The 15,072-nt window shown below is 35.3% G+C and overlaps 1 protein-coding gene across 6 annotated transcripts in view; it reads left to right on the top strand.

The window, feature by feature from the left end:
• EHBP1 (EH domain binding protein 1) overlaps nucleotides 1–15,072 on the top strand; it is a gene marked incomplete at its 3' end in the record, with an annotated part of 505,676 nt that overhangs the window by 258,404 nt on the left and 232,200 nt on the right. Inside the window, exon 1 of one of the 6 annotated variants that reach the window (XM_081254155.1) lies at nucleotides 567–670. The exons of the other annotated variants lie outside the window; for them this stretch is intronic. Coding sequence (XP_081110281.1) covers nucleotides 638–670 — 33 coding nt within the window. The 5' untranslated portion in view covers nucleotides 567–637. Of the gene's footprint in view, nucleotides 1–566; nucleotides 671–15,072 lie in introns of those variants that run through there. 6 annotated transcript variants of the gene reach the window in all.

Below are 15,072 nucleotides of genomic sequence, written 5' to 3'. Positions count from 1 at the left end.
TACCAATCTGTATTCCAAGCTTCATGGGCAATAATTATGCCTATTGCATTCCCATATGTAACCAACTAAGTGTTGTTGTAAGCATTGCAGGTTGAAGTCTGCTGACTATCCTCTGGAACTTAATGATCATTTTCTGCCACTTGTGCTTATTGTAGTCATTGTCCAAGTTATTTACAGTTTTTGTGGGTCAGGAATTTAAGAAGGGCTTAGCTGGGCAGTTGTAGCTTGGAGTCTTTTAGGATGCAGTGGTCTGAGGTGTTTGGGGCTAGAACATGAGGCTGGAGTACAGGGAAAGAGGGCTTTTACATTTCATGTAGTCTCAAGGCCTTGCTTTTTTCATCTCTGAGTCGGTTAGTTTGGATTTCTTTTAGGGCAGTCAGACTGCTTTTGTGGCAGCTGGAAATGTAAGGAGTGACTCTTCCAGCTCTCCAAGTGGAAGTTGCATCACCTTTTTCTGACCTAGCCTTGCTAGTTACAGTGTTACTTCCCCAGCTCTTAGCCAGCCTCACTAGTTACAGTGTTACTTCCCCACACTCTTAGCCACAAGCTAGTCACAAACCTACCCAGGTTCAAAGGGAGGGCAATTAGACTCCACCACTTGATGGGAGAGTGACAAGGCTCTGGAAGAAAGTGTGTGATGAGAAATATTTTTGTAGACAGTCTGCATCAGGTATGTAGAAAATAACGAATGCTGTCATAGGGATCTTTAGTTTTGCCTGGAGTTTGCTACCTTATTATTAGTATTGCTCATTAAATCTTCTAAAGAGCAAGTTAGCTTTTATGATTTACTTTTCTACATCTTGTGTAATCTTTGAACTTGAATAATTTACTTTCTCTGCAACAGAATTAAGTATATAGTTATGAAGATGCTTTAAACCCATGTGTAAGATTTCCCTGGTGGTATAGGATGGTTCAATGCAGCAGCAGTTTAGCCATCTCTGCAGAGTGGGGCCCATTTGAATTACATGTTATCTTGTGTGTGTTTTCTAAGAGCAGTTCTAGATTCCTATCTTTAAAACTCTAAATGACCCTCGTAGCCTGTTGAATAGACTGTTGAAAGTTTTCTAAGTATCCGAAAATACATTCTTACACCAACTGCTTGGTTCCTTGTTAGACCTTACGAATGGCTGCATGAAATAGATCAAATAATACTGGCTCTATTTCATAGCCTTGCAGTTTTTCATTAGTTATAAGAAATAGATCTGACAAGACACTGTCTGACAAGACACTGCACTATTATTGCTTATTTTCGGAAATAAGCTCCTATTAATCTAGTGATGAATTTTGGTGGATAAATTTAATTCCCAATAATGCTGTCATGCCTGAATTTTGCCTAATAAATATCATTTGATAATCTGCTGACATAAGTATTAATCCTAAATTTGACACTAAAATTGTACTTCATAAATATAACATGCAGAAAAGCAATCCCTGAAGGATAGAAAATAAAGAACAAAAATTAATATGGTTAGTTCCCCATTCCTTACCCCCAGTTATGTGTTCTTTCATAAGGATTGGCACAGTTTGTTTATACTGAAGAAAGTCTATCTGGAATAGTCATTTAGTGTAATGCTGTTTAGAGTATTATAACCACTTGATGGCACCCTTTGATTTGGTACAAACCTCATTAGCCATACTATAGGGCAGTATAGCATTTGTAATGGAATAACACATAAGAACTAAAGACTGCAAGGTATCTGGTTAATGTAGAGATGAAATGAATGCAACAGCAAGGCTAAGCTTTCCTGACCCTTCATGAAAGAATAGATGAAAAAAGGAAGAATAAGCTATTGTGCCAAAGGGAGATGATGAAATTCAAGATCCACACACATAATCTCTGGCTCAGCCTCTGAAATGTTAATCCCTGGGTAGAATTATTTGAGCTATAGATTGCAATTTATCATCAAAATGGCACTGTGTCAAACAATACTTTTTATATGTGTGATGTTTAGAACTATCCAATTTTAATATAAAATGGTTCACAGAGCACTGGCTAATATTTAAGTAGCAACTCTTTAAGGTTGTGATTTTGGGGATGGAATGGGATGGTTTCTTTACTTCAGAATACTAATTGTATTTTAGTTTGAGGGCTTTTGGGGAATCTATTCTGCTTTTCTTTTAGTGACAGTTTAGTTTTAGTGCCAGGAAAAAGGATTTTTAAAGAATGCCTCTCGTTAAATAAAGTAGTTTAGAATCGTTTTCCTTCACGTGCTAAGAATACTTTTATAATTATAGAATAATTCTGTAGTATTCTTCGACATTGCTTAAAAATACTCTAGCTGCTGAAGAGTTTATTTTTTAGGGTTTATATGGACTTTTTCTTTATGATATCAAATATTTGTGGATTTCCTCTTATTTAAATTAACCAACTTCTGCCCACTAGGATATGTTGTCACGATTAATATGTGTTTGTGATACGCCCTTCTTAAAGATCAAATTATCCCGATTTAAAAAATAAATTTTAATAATGGAGGTGGGGAGGGGTGTTGCATATGTCTATTCATCTATCATTTAGAGTAATAATCATGGATTTTCCTATGTAAAAAGAAAATCTAACTTTTCTGATCTTTTAAAAGATCAGAATGCTTAAAAGAACTCTGTTTCTAGAATCTAGAAGCTTAAAATTCCAGTTTAACTATATACTTTTCCTTTCAGTTTTATCATGCTTGCTTTTAAGAGGCTTTTTTTTTTTGGCCTATCTTTAATTAAAAACAACTATTCTCTATTTTATTACTAAGAAATTATTTTACTTTGTATTTAGTTCTTTGTACCTATTTTTGAAGGTCCACTAATAGGGTGATCTCTAGCAAAAACCTATGCAGTATTTAATCTATACCCAATAGAGTCATATGATTTCAGGACCTAATTGCAAATGTTGAAGGCATGCTGTGATCCTGTATTAGGTCCTGCAGCACAGATATGTGAAACACCACTCATGTGCATGAATAATTCTGTCTTGCTATATTTTAGCTCTGATGAGAAAAAAAAATTGATTTAGTGGTGGTGGAAAAAGTGGGAGGGGTCACTGCAAAAAGAATATGTCCTGTGGAAGTGGCTTGACTTTGACAGCTGTCTTCTTTAAGTGTTTGTGAAGAGTTAAGAGTGAGATCCAGCGTCACACGTGAAGGCCAGAAATTGTACATGTTTGAGGCATTGCCTTTCCTTTATAAATCCAGTCAAGAACAGTAGCACAGAGTATTCCTTAGTAGTATTAAGAGTAGTTTTTAGTCCTTGCCTAAAAGTGTTCCTTGAGACTGAGTAGTCATTACAAATTGCTTTTGGAGGCAGAGTATTCAGAATGTACATTGGAAAGACACAGACATATAGTAGACAAAGAGCTTGGGGCTCTTAACCTGGTGATATTCATACTTACATATTACAAAGTTGCTTCTTCCATTTACATAATTACATTGGCTGATGGTTTAACTTAAATGCCACCCTGAAAGTTGAGAGTTAAATTACCTGAGTGTTTTAAAATGTGACACTTTCTCAGTTATGTAACCCCCCCGCCCCCTCCCCACCCACAAGACTATTCCATGCTTCTGTTTATGACTTAATGTTACAAAGGACAGGCAGTGCTTCAAACATGCATGACTTCTGATCTTCATAGATTTAACTCTGGATCTCACTCTTAACTCTTCATGATCACTTAAAGAAGACAGCTGCCAAAGTCAAGACTGCAGTAACCTTTTCAGCAAGCCTACTGGTTCCACACAGAGTGCCAATGCATACATCTTCCAACCCACTGCACTGCAATCTCATACCCAATTGCTGAATATGGCGTTCCATCCTGGTGCCTTTCAGCATATACAAAACTGTCAGTGTCCAACTTTATCCAGCCACTCACACTAAATCTGAAACTTCATGATGCTGTCATAGATGCCTGCTGGGTAGCACTCCAGCAAATTTTTTTAAAACATGAAATTGTTAAAGCTACTAGAAAAAAAAGAAAACCTTTCTGATGCCAACTACCTAAAGTTCTCTAAGTACCTTCTTTAATTTTCCATAGGATGTTGGCAAACAAAGTTTAGTGAGAAAAGGGTATTTTATACTTCTTGGTCTTCCCACATCCTCCTAGTTTTATAGGTCTTATTAAATAGGTTACAATGGGCCAGCCTTTGAAACAGGGCCCAGATGAACATTTATATTTCAGCTGTAGCAACAGCATGCATTATTGATGATTGACCTTTACCCTAACATAGTGTAGTCTTATGACATTGAATGAAATAATGAAGAAACTGCTTCTTGGCTTGATTTGTATTGGCAGAAGAAAGCAAACAGAGTGGTTTGTCAGGTTGCTAAAAATGTCAAAATATAGTCCTGGGACAATTTCTAACACAAAGTTTTTTTTTTTTAATTTTTCTTTTGTTTTTTAAATAATGTTTGGGTGTCTGGATGTTCTTTGAAAAAATACACCTTTGGGGGCTTCCCTGGTGGTGCAGTGGTTGGGAGTCTGCCTGCCGATGCAGGGGACACAGGTTCATGCCCCAGACTGGGAAGATCCCACATGCTGCGGAGCGGCTGGGCCCATGAGCCATGGCTGCTGGGCCTGCGTGTCTGGAGCCTGTGCTCCGCAACGGGAGAGGCCACAGCAGTGAGAGGCCCACATATTGCAAAAAAAAAAAAAAAAAAAAAAAAGACCTTTGAAAGAAAATTGGACTCCAGTAATACCTGTATCAGATTAGTAATAGGAAGTAAATTATTTACTTTTATTTAAAGTTGTATTTTATTAGGTGCTTGATGGTGGCATGTTTGAAAATTAAATCTTCAGAGAATTTCACAATTTTACAGAAAATAGTGTTAATTCATTGTAAGCATTATGTGGCTGGTAGTGTGTTATTAAAAGAAATCGACTTTATCCCTATACACACTTTTATTATGTTTTAGTTTTAGTGATCATTCATTTTAAATATTTTTAGTTTCTACATGTGAGTTTTACAGAGTGTAACAGGACTCTGTAAAGTAAGATGTAAAATATTTCAGTATAATTCTCTTGTTACTTCTCAGTAGTTTCTGGCTTTGTAAATTAAATATTTCTGCAAGTGGTATCCTTAAATGAACTGTCCTGTTTTGTAAACTCCGTTGTTCATACCACCATTAAATGATCACAGGCATATGCAACTATTGCTCCTGGGTTTTGTTTATCTTGAAAGCATTGCTTTCTGATAGTTCCTATATTTCAAATTAGTGTTGTAATATTTTTGTTGTTTTCCTTAAGTTTTATAACCCACTATCACGTTATTCTATTACTTTAGAACCTAGTTTCCTAATGCAGATATGGGTTTCTTAATTCAATTAATCAAATCATAGAAACTTAGAGCTAGAAGAAAGATTGGAAATCATAAAATTCTCCCTCATTTTACAGATAAGGAAACTAAGGTATTATGATCTAATAACTAGCCCAAAGTCATATTGCTAATTAGTAGCAAACTACTCACTTTTGTTCATTTTCCTGATCCCCACTCTAAAGTTCTACCTGCCAACTTAAAGTATTTGCATGTATGTGGTAACATGATTTTTTCTTAATTTATTTTTTATTGAGGTAACATTGGTTTATAACATTATATGTTTCATGTGTACAACTGAGATAACATGATTTTAAATGTTTGCTTTTTGTATCTCCTCAAATAGAACATAATTCAGCTGTTTTAGAAAAATGGACTTTAATTTATTGTAAGAAAAAATATTTGTAATCAAAGGTTTAATAGGTAAAGATCTGTTTTATTGAGGTTGATTATTTGATAGTAATTAAACAAAACAAAACAAGATCAGAATATCCAGCAGCCACATCTGGATTATTCATTTAAGTTCAGTGTACAAGATCACCTGCTTCAGATCATGTCTGTATACTAGCTATATACTCAAGTTTAAAACCTCAGTTAATTGTAAATTGTTTAAAATTGCTAATATTTTAAACAAATAGATTTATTGAATAATATAAGTTGTGAAATGCTTTAGTTTCATTTTGAAAGGTGGTCAATTTAAAAATGTAAATTATAATTATTTGAAAATAAGTGTAAAATTTTTTAAAATAAGTTCTGACATCAAGTTTGTTAGGTAACAAATTTGTAGTTAGTTTAATTAAGCTTTGTAAGAGATCAACTTTTAATTACCTTTTAATATATATACAAATGACTAAATTTTTCTTTATAGAATAATTAAAATATATAGTTTATATTTACGTTATTAAAATAGAGAAGTATAGAAATATTATTTGGTCAAGAATAGGGCTTCCGGGCTTCCCTGGTGGCGCAGTGGTTGAGAGTCCGCCTGCCGATGCAGGGGACACGGGTTCGTGCCCCGGTCCGGGAAGATCCCACATGCCGCAGAGCAGCTGGGCCCGTGAGCCATGGCCGCTGAGCCTGCGCGTCCGGAGCCTGTGCTCCGCAACGGGAGAGGCCACAACAGTGAGAGGCCCACGTACCGCCAAAAAAAAAAAAAAAAAAAAAAAAAAAAAAGAATAGGGCTTCCCTGGTGGCGCAGTGGTTGAGAGTCCGCCTGCCAACGCAGGGGACATGGGTTCGTGCCCCGGTCCGGGAAGATCCCACATGCCGCGGAGCGGCTGGGCCCGTGAGCCACGGCCGCTGAGCCTGCGCGTCCGGAGCCTGTGCTCCACAACAGGAGAGGCCACAACAGTGAGAGGCCCACATACCGCAAAAAAAAAAAAAAAGAATAGTTACCAGATGTTCTTTAATAATATTTATGATAGTTTAGATATATAAACTAGAGGTTGATTTAAAATAGGGTTATTTGGACGGGGGGAGTATTTTATTATTTATTTTCTTTTTTTCTTTTTTTCTTTTTTTTTGGCTGCGTTGGGTCTTAGTTGCGGCATGCGGGGTCTTCATTGAGGCATGCGGGATCTTTCCTTGTGGCGTGCAGTCTTCTCTCTAGTTATGGCGCATAGGCTTCTCTCTAGTTGTGGCATGCGGGTTTTCTCTCTCTCGTTGAGGTGTGCGAGCTCAGTAGTTGTGACCCACGGGCTTAGTTGCCCGTGGCATGTGGGATCTTAGTTCTGCAACCAGGGATCAAACCTGCATCCCATGCATTGGAAGTCAGATTCTTTACCACTGGACCACCAGGGAAGTCCCAAAATAGGGTTATTTTTAATGTTGATATGTAAATTTCTGTCCTGGCATTCTAAAAATAATACTCGGCAGCAATGTTTGTTCTCTGCATATTGCTAACTAATTAGAACAAATTAGTTAGCAATATGCTAAAGCATTTTCATTTCAGCATTTCTGAATTCAGTTGTGTTATACCCAACCTTCCCCTTACAATCTAGATACAACATTGGACACTTTGTTATATATAGGTTAAACTTGGACTAATATTGGCTTACAAGTACTACTTACAGTGCATTATTTCAGATTTCTGCTTTTAAGGTATGTCAATACTGATAGTTAATTAAAATGCTACATAGCTGCTGTCTAAGCCAGTTTAAAGAGTAAGGCATGTGGGCATATACCCTGAGAAAACCATAATTCAAAAAAAGACATGTACCAAAATGTTCATAGCAGCCCTATTTACAATAGCCCGGAGATGGAAACAACCTAAGTGTCCATCATCAGATGAATGGGTAAAGAAGATGTGGCACATATATACAATGGAATATTACTCAGCCATAAAAAGAAATGAAATTGAGCTATTTGTAATGAGGTGGATGGACCTAGAGTCTGTCATACAGAGTGAAGTAAGTCAGAAAGAGAAAGACAAATACTGTATGCTGACACATATATATGGAATTTAAGGAAAAAAAATGTCATGAAGAACATAGGGGTAAGACAGGAATAAAGACACAGACCTACTAGAGAATGGACTTGAGGATATGGGGAGGGAGAAGGGTAAGCTGTGACAAAGTGAAAGAGCGGCATGGACATATATACACTACCAAACGTAAGGTAGATAGCTAGTGGGAAGCAGCCGCATAGCACAGGGAGATCAGCTTGGTGCTTTGTGACCGCCTGGAGGGGTGGGATAGGGAGGGTGGGAGGGAGACGCAAAAGGGAGGGGATATGGGAACATATGTATATGTATAACTGATTAAATTTGTTATAAAGCAAAAAATAAAATTAAAAAAAAAAAGAGTAAGGCATGTATTTCCAGTTCTGTGAGCTACAGAATGATTGTCCCTTAACATGAGATCTGTCCCTGTAAGCCAGGAATGTCCTACAGTTCAGATAGATTGGTGGTTCCTAATTCCTTTCTCCTTCTCAAAACATCCCATTTTTTGGCTTATTTTTGGAGTGACAGAAATTTAAGTGTACCTAACTGATTTCCACACTTAGAATAAAGTTTTACAAATAGTAGACCCTCAATGAGTGTTTGAAAAATGAATTTGTCACTTATTCATATACTAAACTTGCAGATTTAAAAAAAATTATTTTACCTTATTATTTAACTTTCATGTGATGGTCTTGTCTCTCCCTGATAATTTTAGGCAGCTACCTAAGGGTAAGAAGAGTATGTTATTTTGTAAACAGACAATACTTAGCAAGATGCCATGTACTTATAAATGTCCAATAAATGGGTAAATGTCCAATAAATGGGTAAATGTCCAATTAATGGGTGTCCAATTGATTTCATTCGCAATAAACTTGGAGTGAGACATTTAAGCCCTGATACCTACACCATTCTTAGTTTCATGCCTGAAGAAGGCATCTGTTGGGATAAATTCTGTGAGTCAGAGGTGCTGGGAATAGTGTGCAAATAAAATTAATATATATATAACTTTTTTGTCTTTTAGATTTATTTTTTTTTATTAGAGCTTAATGGGTCTTTTAAACATTTTATATTTATTACACAACTGACAATGACAATACTGGAAATATTAAAAAGGAGAAAAATATCCATAATCCCATCATTTTAATAAATTGATTTTAGTTTAGTATTGTTCTTTTTTGTTTTGAACATATGCATGTTGTATAATTTTTTTTAGGTTGCTACTCCTTGTTTGCATTTAGAGTAGATTAAATTCATCATTAATGTTATTACATTTCTTATTTTAAAATGTGCATTATACCTATGTCGTTTTCAGGTTTTTGTGGAAGTGCTTTTAGAGCTGATACTTTTGCATTAGTATAAAAAAGCAGTTCCACTCAGAGAACTGCTTCCCAGTTGTGAGCTATGAGTGGACCTCCACACGTTTGAGTGAGCTATGCATCTGCAATAACTCTCTTTGGAAATCACTCCAGTGATAGCTTTACCTAATGAAAATATATAGGACTTCAGATTATTATACAAAACTCATCATTCACTCAGGCTTTTGGAATGGTCTTGTTGATTCAAGGACAGTTTTGGTGACTAGATTCAGAGTTCAATTTAGAAATTGATTTCAATGGATACATGTCAACAAGTAGATCATATAAAACGAAGGTGATGAGTAGGGGGTGTGTGTGGTAAAAATGAAATAAAATTGAAGGGAGCTACCTGAGATTGCTCCATATAATTTGGTAGAAAGGTCTTATTACCTTTCAGGAGATTGAAAAGAATTAGTCTAAACTGATAGTGATATTTATTTTATAAGTAATGGCTCTATGCTTCATATGATCTACTAAAGAAAGAAGGGAGAAATAGAAAAGACTAAATTTTTTATCCTCCAATGTAAAAAAGAAATACAGGAGGAGTAAATTTATCTGGGATTGAAAAGAAACAGTAGGTGCCAATCATATGTGTTAGGAAAGAAGGAAAATGAGAGGAAAGGGTACTTGTGTCACAGGAGCTGTCTGTGAAGTTAAGCCCTGGATCTGAAGTCTTGCTTACTATAAATTTCTATAGTACCATCAAGTGGCCCTAGATGTCCAAATCATCTGCAGTATTTTTTATCTTTGCCCTCATTCCTAATTTCCATCCTTTGTCTAATTCTTTCTTTATAAGTTGCTATTATTAGCAATTTAGGAATAAAATGGAGATCTGGGAACTGACCTCAAATCCATCCTCTCTTCTCTTTTCTTTAGTGACCAGTTTCTAAATAATCCACAGCATTTTTTCCCTATACACTTTTATTTTTCTTTACCCCAACCTATATTGGTGGACCCAATTAGTAAAAGTCTACTCAAAAGTCAGTTACATCGGGCCTCCCTGGTGGCGCAGTGGTTGAGAGTCCGCCTGCCGATGCGGGGGATTCGGGTTCGTGCCCCGGTCCGGGAGGATCCCGTATGCCGCGGAGCGGCTGGGCCCGTGGGCCATGGCCGCTGAGCCTGCGCGTCCGGAGCCTGTGCTCCGCAATGGGAGAGGCCACAACAGTGGGAGGCCCGCATACCGCAAAAAAAAAAAAAAAAAAAAAAAAAAAAAAGTCAGTTACAGGATAGATTAAATCATATTACTCGTTTTGACTACCTTCTTTTTAAATCAAACAGGTGTTGACAGAAATTAAATTACTATAACTAGTATTTCTTGTTTACTGGATAAAGTAGTTTTATTTAGAAAAGTGATATTTATAAAAATTATTAAAAGGATAGATGTGTATCTCTTACTGATTCTTCATATGTGAAAACTTTTCTTCCAAATGAATATTATTTTTTAAATGTACATCTGAAAAGTAAAGGCACTTTAGGTGACCATTGTCAGGCTAAATTTGGGTACTTATTTTCAGATACCCTAAAGTTGAGGAACTCTGATTTTGCAATACAGCTACTTTTTTATAAAATTTATTTTTAAAAAGCCTCTGCATATTTAAAAAGTAAAGAAAATGATTATGATTGCTTCTGTCATATTTGATATCAAATCTTCTTTAAATAAATGCTTTACCGTTCCACCAAAATTAAAGTACTAAATAGATAAGTTCACAAAGGTATTTTGGATAAAGAGAGAAAAGATACATAGCATTTTCCCTAGTTTCTAAGTTGGATAAACTCTACACTTCGACCTAGTTAAATATTTTTATTGTTTGTGAGGGTGAAACATGTATAAACCCTTTCTTTTACCTTACCTTATGTATATTTAAATAAGCAACCCTTCATACCTTCTCCATATAAAGTGAAATATTTCCTTAGCACTAACACAAGTCAGTTCTCAGCCAAAGCAAATAGAACAATGAATACTTTGTTAATCATCCGTAACTAATGTGTGTATACACAGGAAAAAAAAATCAAGTCTGTTTTTGACAAGAACCTTTGGATGGAATTAGCAAAACACACACACACAACAACTTTTAACATAGCTCAGGCCCCTCCTAATTTATGAGTTTAAAAATTATGTTTTTATTTTTTTCAAGGCAGGCAGATGTTAACAAATCAAACAGTACGGAAGAACTTCTACTGAAAGTCAACATTCTCCTGCCCCTCTGTTCCTACCTCCAACCCACTCCCTTGAGGCAGCCTCTTATAATTGCTTCAGATTCTAGTTCTTCAGGTGGTTCCCTCCGTGCTTTTAGTTCTATATGATATACTTGTACTCTATTTCATGATTTATCAACTTTAGACAAGAGTTATTGAATCTCCAATTCAAACTGTCCATGCCTAGCTAGCAGCATTTTAGAAATACAAATACTAGTTATTCCCTGCCAATTCCTTCAGTTTTTCTTTCTCGATGAAGTTCCTCAAGGGATTAGTACAGTTTCACCATTGTGCTCACCATTGTTCCCACCACCTTCAGAACTGGTCTCACCCTCAAGCCCCTCTTCACCATCTACACCTGCTCACTGATTCTTTCCCACTTTTCTTCCTTGTTAAAACCTGTTCTTTGACCCTTTTTGGTATTAAAGTTTGGATAAACTGTAGATTCAGATTAGAGAAATTTTAGATTTTTCCTTTTTAAAATATACAAAGTTCATTAAAAAAAGTATCTGTATAACTCTAAGTTATTGTCTTTTGTTTTATTTTAATTTTTTCCCTATGGGTCAATGGCCCTTGATAAAAAGTAGGTTTTCTTCCTTCCCTAATAGGTAGTAGCGGGCATAAGGATTTTGATCTTAAAAAACAGAAAAAGCAGGTATGGTATAAATTTGGCTTGATGGATTTTACACTTTAAGATTTTAGCATTCTTCTCAAAGGACTCTTAAAGTAATATATAAAGAGAAATAATATATTCTGAAATGTCAGTCTTTTTCATCCTTCTGCTCCTTCTTGGCTCAGCTTTTCTACTCTTTTCCCAATAAACCTCTTCAACAAAATTCATCTCCATTCTCCATCTTTCCCTAGTAGATAATTCCAGTTTAAAGTGGTTATCAGGATAAAAATGGAGCTTGGTATTTAATTTTAGGACTTTACTTTTACTAGAATACATCAGTTACTTCCAGAGATTCTAGTACTGACTTTAGTTCTTTTTAAACAGCTTGTTTGGACACTGCTTGGAAATATGTGTGAAACTGTGTGACCCTTTCTGAATCTTCCTTCTCAGCATCATATGAATAACCTTTGTTAATTTCTGTTGCTCTAAAAAAGCCATTGTATCTCTAAAGTTAAGTCAGAATTCTTCCCTTCCAAATAGGGATATTCGATTGTGGATCAAGACTACTAGATTATCTTTGAATTGGTTTTTTTGATTGTCATAACAGTTATAGGTTTTGCATTCTAGGGTGTGAAATGCTTTGCCTTTTAAGGTAGCCTAAGTGTTCTCTGAGGATCTGGCATCTCCTTTCTTAGTATATATAGACAGTAGGATTTACTCTGTTATTCTGCCTAATCAAGTATCAAAAAATAAATATGGTTCTATGTTTCCTGTTCCAATCCCTGTACTAGTTGAGTTTTTTTTTTCCTTTTACAGAATATAATATAGTGTATTGATAACTTTCTTTTTTAACTTTCTTTATCAAGTAATACATATAAAATATATTTTTCATGGCAGTGTACTATTTTCTAAGAAATCAGTATAATTCCTGATTTTAAATGAAGAAATAAAATTTTGATTTTCTATGTTTCCATGTTTTTAGGCTATCATTATATTATTAAAATTTTAAACAAGAAGGAACTGATCAAATCTATTAGAAATATTGAAAATTTTGCTATTGAAATGTCATGACCACAGAACATTTTCTTTCCCTACATTTTAAAGGGAATTTTCTTCCTTTCAAAATAAAACAACTGAACTGCTTCAAAAACAGCTAAATAAGAAACTTAAGCCTACACCTACTTTATGCCTCACAAATTTGGAGTTAATTTTTTAGAATTCAGAAGGCAGTAATAGTCACGCAAATGAACATGAATTCTGACACTGAAGCTACCACCCATGCCATTACTATGATCTGAAAAGCTACATCCAATTCTTAGTGGAAGACAGTGGGGTCTTGGGAAACAAAAACAAATGTTGAATCTCTGTTTTATTTTTTAAAATGTAATGTCTTAAATAACATTATCTTTTCAAAAAATTTGCATAAACTTGATTTTTTTCCTTGAAATTATTTATTTTTACCAAGCTTTCAATAGTAAAACAGGAAAGTCAAAATTTTCCACTTTTTTCATTATTAGGTTTTAAAATTAATTTTTTTTGAAAAGTAATAGCTGGCCAAAGTTTATTTTAAAAACTAATATGAAAGAGTAAAAAGTAAGTCGGTCTCCCTACTTTGTCCCTCTTTTCTTTTTTGCAGAGAACTTAATATTAGGTTTCCTATGTATATCTCCAGAAATACACATATCACCTTTTAAATACACAGCAAAAGCATAATAATAATATTTTGTATTGCTTTTTTCATTTAACCATATATGTTGATAGTTTTTAAGTATACAAGAAACACACTGTTAAATTATTACTGTCATTATTTTCCCCCACATAGAACTTATACTTTTCATTGTTTGAATTTTTAAACGTAAAGTTTTAATCACCAATGAATAATGCCTTATTCAAAGTTGCAATGCAGTTTAGTACTTTAAATTCTATAGTATGTACCATTTACAAAGCACTTTCTTATATTTTATGTTACTCCATCCTCTCAAAAACCCTGTGAATAAAGCCTAAGGATAGCATGTTTTATTACAGGTTTAATGATGTTCAAATTTTTGTCTTTCTTGAACACCTCTTTTCATGACTTCTGATTTCTTCTAAATTTTCAGAACAGGCAGAGGCAAATCTTTTCCTTTGTCTTCTCAGTTTTCCCCCCTCCCTCGTCCCCTTCTCCGGAAACACACACACACATACACACACATTTTTTAAACCTAATGAATAGAGGTACACTTCCTTAGTTTTAGCTTCCCTAGCTCCTGTGAAACTTTGAGCCCTGTACGTGAAAGGCTCCTATTTTCTTAAAAAGAGACAAGCATTTAGGAAAACCTAACTAAATAATCATTCCTTTTTTGTCCTATGCAAAACATATTCTGACTGTTAAAATATGAACATGTAAACATCATATACAGATTGCTATTTGCTTTTAAAAGAAGTGCTCAGGGAATTCCCTGGCGGTCCAGTGGTTAGGACACTGTGCTTTCACTGCCCAGCGCCTGGGTTCGATCCCTGGCTGGGGAACTAGGATCCCACAAGTCGATGGGCGTGGCCAAGAAAAAAAAAGTGCTCAAATACTGCTTACAGTACTGACTCTTAGCTATGCATGGCTTTTGTGTCAGATCACTTTGCATGCAGTAACCTGGTGGTAGTTGTTGTTGCTTGTATTATAATTTGAGCACCAATAGCTCACTAGATGCCACACCAGACACATCCCAGCCCTACAGGCACAGTTTGATTGGCAGAAAGCTCTTCCCATAGAATGGTAATAATTGCATAAAAGCCAAAGGAACTGAATTGAAATTTTTATCAATAGTTAACCTGAAATAACCCTTGCTAGATAATGTTCTCCAAGTAAAAGTCTGTTTAAGACTTTAGTTTCAAAGATAATACCTTTTAGAGTACTTGTCTTTGCTGGGTTTATGCACAAACAAAAATATGCTAGCCCAGCGTGCTGCTGTATTATGTGAAGGGCCAACCAAGTTCGTTTCACTTCAACACAACTCCTTTTGCTTAACAGGCAAGCCTCTTGTCTTTTTAATAGTGGATGGAGGACACCTAGACATGAACTCTTTTCATCCTACATCTACCTCAAAAAAACAAAAAACAAACAAACAAAAATAAAAGCCTGCAAATGAAAACAGTACTAGAACTGATAATAGGATTTAAACTCTTTTAGATATGTCCTGATAAACTTGT

The sequence above is a fragment of the Mesoplodon bidens genome (assembly GCF_964165515.1).
Source record: "Mesoplodon bidens genome assembly, chromosome: 14".
Lineage (NCBI taxonomy): Eukaryota > Metazoa > Chordata > Mammalia > Artiodactyla > Ziphiidae > Mesoplodon > Mesoplodon bidens.
This window is presented reverse-complemented; position numbering and strand designations above follow the sequence as displayed.